Below are 5,770 nucleotides of genomic sequence, written 5' to 3'. Positions count from 1 at the left end.
AAATATGTTCTGCTGGAAGTCTGTGTTCTCAACAGTAATGCCACTGTGTATCGCACAATCTTATATGAAATGTAAATTTAGATAAGCTTAATATCTTCAAGAGCATGTTGAATCTAGATAATAATTCCTCAGCATGGGAGTCATGCGTTAGTATTATCATGAATACAGGGTTCAATTGGAGAACAGCGATTAAAACGTAGATTCCATAAAATCATGCTGTGCAGATTTTGCTCAAATGAAAGGGTGGCTCTCTGGGATGTGGAGTTGTGGGAACAATCTGCTAATAATCTGCTCAGGATTAACATATAGGATGATGGAATATAGCTGTCATGTATGAGAGATGTACATGATGAAATTAAGGGTGTGGTGTAATTGCAATAGTATGAAGTACTAGTGTAATATTTGAAAGCACGGAAGTCCGAGAAAAAATTATGAGAACAAATATACATATATATTTATATTTTTATTTATATTTCATTTCTGGGAGGATATCTTGTACACCAAATATCCCATTGGCAGTTAAGCGCATTCAATGTGTTTAGAAGCCAGAAACAGTCACTTGTTTTAACAAACACAAATACAAAATAAAGATAACCACAAAATAATGAACTGCATGTATATGACATACAAAATAATCCCATGCCTACTCAGTAGGTAACTTCAACATTCCAGCTCTTGAAGATGTGGATATTTACACTTAAGTTTTACAAAAATATACTCTATAGTTTTTCTCCTTTTTTGCTTACATTCTAATGAAATGAAGCGGTGCCCTCATAGCTCGTCCCTTTTCCTCCCTCGGATATGACTTACATTCTGTAACAAAAATATTCCCTCAACCCTTAAGGCGAGATGCAGTGCATCCTCTCTCGCGCACAGCCGAGTCACAACATCAGCAAGGCTTCACAAAAAGGCACCAAATTACGGGAGCGTTTGTCTTGTTTAGTTGTCATTTTAAATGTATTTTTTTCTTTTCTCTATTTTTCCATACAACCAAGCGATATGTCACATGGGAGAAAGAGAGAAAAATATAGTACCAGTGAATGATATTTACAAACAGAAACTAACATCACTCTTACTCATGCTCGAATACTTAAGTGCTTTTTTTTCAAACAATGTCAAAACGAATCACAGCATCATCACTACATAATAGAGAAAGTATGTAGAAAATATGGCCCTGCTCACTTCAAATAATACAATGCAAATATGCAAATAATATTTCACATCAATGGTACCGAAGAATGATAAAAAATGGAACATGGCACATGTACAATATACATATGTGGTAGCTTATGTATATCATTCAATGTCTTTTGCACTGTATGAGTGCCTGCAAGGCGACCGTGCCACAACTGCTGGCAATCTGTTAGTCTCTTGGATTTTGTGTACCTTATGGTAGAGACCCGTCAGTGCCGGTTTCTATGCTCTCTCGGGTGAGTCCCTTATGCATTTGAAGTGCTGCATTCGTTTTACAGAAACAAAAAGAATTCCGTTTTCATCTTCTATTGTCTTTGCTAAGTCCTTGACATGTGTCTTTTTCTCTGTTTCAGGTAAATCTCAAGATTCACCTAACACTGCACAGGGAGCAGACAGAAAAGTGCTTTTTGGAGGGGAAAACAAAGTCTTTTGATGCTGATTTCTTTCCCCTCAAATAACCGTAAGGAAGGAGAGGTGCACAGAGACTATAAAAGGTTTTTATCACAAGTCTTTCTTAGCAGATCTCGATTGTTCTTGGAGAGAGAGTGCTCTGCATGTCTGATAGTGGGGTGGGAATGGGGGAGCTGTAGATGTTGGAGGAAGGGAAGGAGGAGGCTAACTGGGACTGGAAGGAATTGGACATTGACACCGAAGGGTAGGTGGTGGCGATGGAAGGAGATGGATAGGAGTTGTGGACAGGAGAGGAGTAGCAGGAGGTGACGGGAGAGGGGTAAGAAGACACTGGAGAGGGGTAGGAGGTGATGGGAGAAGGGTAGCTGGAGGCAGGTGAAGCAGCTGATACAGGTGCTGCTGTCCCCGCCACCGCTCCTGCCTTCTCCGCTTTCTTGTCCTTCTGCCTTAGGTGGATTTTTGTGTGCCTCTTCCTCTCGTCGCTGCGGGCAAACTTGCGCCCGCAGATCTCGCAGGCAAAGGGCTTCTCACCGGTGTGAGTGCGGATGTGTGTTGTGAGGTGGTCGCTGCGGCTGAAGTTGCGCATGCAGATGCGGCACTGGAAGGGTTTCTGGCCTGTGTGGATGCGGATGTGACGTGTCAGCTCATCAGAGCGGGAGAAGCGACGATCGCAGGTCTCCACTGGGCAAGCGTAGGGCCTCTCGTGGGGGGGTGTCTTGCTTGGCCTTGTGGGGTATTTGCGCATGCGACTGGGCTTGATCATCTGAGACTGGTAGATACTCTTTAAGTCCTGGGAACCAGTCTGGGTGGCGAAGGCCTTGATTGTGGACAAAGGAGTGAGGGAGGGCTGGCTTGACTGACTCTGGAAGGGCTTTTGGTCAGGGGGCACCAGGCTGATCTCTCCCTGCTGCTGAGGGAAGAGGTAGTCAGGAATCATGGGCACAGGGAAGTTAGTGTTGCAGGTTTTGCCATTGGGGTAGGCAGGAGGAGGGTACTGCACTGCTCCAGTCACACTGGCAAAGATCTGGCCCTGGTCCGGGAAGATGTCAGAGTTTTGGCTGGAGTAGGTTGGGGCGGCTGAGTAGATGGGGTTGGGCTCGTTGTGGTGAATGGAGGAACTGAGGCTCTGAGATAAGGAAGAGGTAGAAGAGGAAGGAGTGGTGGACTGGATTGATAAAGACGAGGACAAGGTGGTCTGTGAAAGAGCGGAGGAAGAGCTGGGGGCAATATTGCCCATCAGACCAGTGATCAGGCCAAAGATGGGCTCCGCCCAGAGGCTGTTGCTGCAGGAGGTGGCGGGCTCCAGGGTGAAGCGGCCTGTGTAAGAGATGGGGGGAAGCCTCTGGTAAGTCTGCTCTCCCACGGACTTGTCACAACCGAAGGGGATATCAGGTAACGTATCTGCAGGGAGCACAGAGAAAGAGAGGATATTAATCAAACTGTCAATATCCAGAGGCAGGGAGAGGAGGGGTCCTCGCTGGACAGTGTGTCACCCTTCTCTTCTGAGACAGATCAGTCAGTAGCCCACGCATAGAAAACCCCTACAACTAAACTATTCACCCCAAACTCTAAAACCATACCTTTCAAATCTCAACAATAGCTGCTGTGCAAGCTTATGATAGCATTTTCCTCTGCTCACATTCTCTCAATCTTTCTTTCATTCTTTATGTCTTCCTGTCTTGCATGCACACATTCTTGAAGCCCATCACAGAGCTCGAGGGAATTGATTACTGAAACTGCAGTTCAGCTGGTTTTAGGAATGCAATTTGAATTGAGCTGTAGGAGTGTGAGGCATGCGGTGACTGAGCAGTGTTGAGTCCTCTGAGAGTTAGAAAGGATTTAAAGCAATCAATAAATGTATATTAAGTAAGATGTTTTTAATTTCCTTCTTTTTGTTATTTGTGGGTTTGTATTATATTAATATTATGCCCAGTCAGTTTAACATCCAATTTAGTCTGCATTTCAAGTATAAAATGTATGAACATAAGTTATGATGAAACAAATAAATATGTCCAGACTTGTAACTTAAAATCTTTATCAGCTATTTTCTATGATACATAAATAAACAAATCGTAATAATTCTAATTAAAGCTATAATGATAATTATGAAAATATAATTAAAGTCATGCAGCTGTTTATTTCTCTTATCTTGGTAGAGTATAGCCCAGCAGATGTTCTGTAATCTTCAGTTCAGTTGTGCATGCATTACAGAAAACCAGAGGCAAAAGAGGCAAATCTCCAGATCTTACCTCCAGCAAGGTGGTCGTACTGATCCCCTGGCTCCCCGGAGCCAAAGCCTGCACCTTCAGTTGCGGAGGTGGCGAACAAGGGGGTCCCTGCAGTGCTGAGCATCATCACTTCCTCCAGCTTGGGATAGTTATCCATGGGGGAGTGGGGGAAGCTCAGAGGCTCTGAGATATGCAGGGTCGGGAGGATCATCTCGGTCTTGGCTGAAGCCATCCTCTGCTGGTGCTGGAGCTGCGCTGGTGGCTGGTGATGAGTGCAGGAGGCTGGATGCACGCTGGCAGAGCGGTGCCTCGCAGGTGGAGGGAATCACTTAACCCAGCTGTACACTTCTGCTGGTGAGGAGGAAGATGCTTTTCTCTTTCTTGCTCCGTGACTCTTGTCCTCCAGTTGTCCTGTTGTTTTCTCTCAGAGATGAGTAAAAATCCACTTGTCTTTCAGAAAAAATCAAAAGTGTCCTTTATACTCATTCCCTAGATCCATTGAAATGAATCAACAGATCAATCTTGATTTTGTATCTATGTATCAAATGGCTGATCCAATCAGGTTTTGACCCTCTTGGATGGATATGTTTTGAATTGACTTTCACTTTTGTTGTGATATTTCTCAGTAAGGGAGTTCTATGTATTTGTCTATCTATCTCTGCTCTAACAGTTGCTCTTGTGGGCTCTCAGGGCTCTCTCTGAGCTGAGAGGCTTCCCCGCTCCTTTTATACCCTCTTGCTGTGACGTAGATGTCCATATTTGGAGAGGAGGAAGCCCATATTTAGGCACTGCAGTGGAGGACACATGACGCTGGCCTGAGGGAAAGCAGAGTGGAGAGACTTTATATTAAGCTCTCGCAGTAAATTGCGAAGACAACGCCGCTCTTCCTCTGTCCCGAATTAATGTATCTTCATGGCAGAACAGCTCCGCCCGACAGCGGCATAATTCTTGCCCTCTCCCCGTCGCCCCATAGATTTGATTTGGATTTCCCATCTGTGCAGCAGGCTGCGCTTCTGCCGGAAAGCCCGGCTCCGCCGTGCCTTATAAGGTCGTGACTACATAAGGACCTATTCCGGTGGGTTTCCATTTCCCTGTCCTTATTTGGAACTTCCTGAGGCAGCGCTGATCGCTGCTTGGCAGTGAATGAGAGGCTGGAGTGCAAATCATGTCCAGCGCTCACAATAACTAATGTCAGCAGCAGAATCCTGCTTCCCTGGGTTAAAGCACAGCTTCAGCTGAACTATTAGACTGTATTGGAAAGTCTTTGTGCAACCGAAGGACTGCTCCACGTGTTTTTTGTAAATTTTGGAAAGTGAAATGCTGCTTTCTTAATTGTGCGATAAATAAGATCGAGAAACGTTTTAATCACAAATGTATGTACCTAATGCATATATAATATATCGTAATAGGCAACACGTGTTCGATCAAGTTAAATTAGATGAAAAGTGACTTTTACCATTTCCTTTTAGCCTAGGAAATGTTTTTTACACAGCGTTATGGTTGGAAGCTATTGCCATGCATTTATAGGTCCTTAGTCCTATTGATTATTAATGATTAGCCGACATGTTACATTTAATTTGGCATGTGATAGCCTATAAGTGAGTAGCTAGGCTACATGTTTAATGCTGTGAGCCTAAAAATATAGGTCTATCCTCTGCAAACTCTGCTGGCCTGTAGGCTATTGCAAACTTCCTCTAAATTAACTTTCCATCTCTCTCGGCTGTGTCATTGATTAATGAGAACAGATAGCCGCGGATGCTGACGAGGTGCCGGGCGATCCGTCTAATTGAGGGGTGTCCCCGGCTCAATATTCGGGAAATCTCTCTGCCACTCAGCGGCCTAATGGGCCGCATTAACAACGCTGCGCACAGCTGCTGGACGCCTGCGGGATACCGATGTTCCCCCCGGCTGCTCCAACTTCGGATGGCGCGCCAGCA

At 44.8% G+C, this 5,770-nt stretch overlaps 1 protein-coding gene across 1 annotated transcript; it reads right to left on the bottom strand.

Annotated features, from left to right (window-relative positions):
* Window positions 1–444: 444 nt before the first annotated feature.
* egr1 (early growth response 1) lies at window positions 445–4,736 on the bottom strand. Its single transcript, XM_034231200.1, has 2 exons — window positions 3,855–4,736; window positions 445–3,006 (listed from the first exon to the last, which is right to left on the bottom strand). The coding sequence occupies exons 1-2, from the start codon at window positions 4,063–4,065 to the stop codon at window positions 1,709–1,711; spliced, it is 1,509 nt and encodes a 502-aa protein (XP_034087091.1). The 5' UTR covers window positions 4,066–4,736; the 3' UTR covers window positions 445–1,708.
* Between the last annotated feature and the right edge of the window lie 1,034 nt (window positions 4,737–5,770).

This window comes from Gymnodraco acuticeps, unplaced genomic scaffold (assembly GCF_902827175.1).
Source record: "Gymnodraco acuticeps unplaced genomic scaffold, fGymAcu1.1, whole genome shotgun sequence".
Lineage (NCBI taxonomy): Eukaryota > Metazoa > Chordata > Actinopteri > Perciformes > Bathydraconidae > Gymnodraco > Gymnodraco acuticeps.
This window is presented reverse-complemented; position numbering and strand designations above follow the sequence as displayed.

Excerpts from the sequence above, each read along its gene's own strand:
- egr1 (XM_034231200.1), bottom strand. The coding sequence starts at position 4,065 with ATGGCTTCAGCCAAGACCGAGATGATCCTCCCGACCCTGCATATCTCA. Across the intron at positions 3,007-3,854 it reads GTACGACCACCTTGCTGGAG|ATACGTTACCTGATATCCCC; the intron begins GTAAGATCTGGA and ends TGCTCCCTGCAG.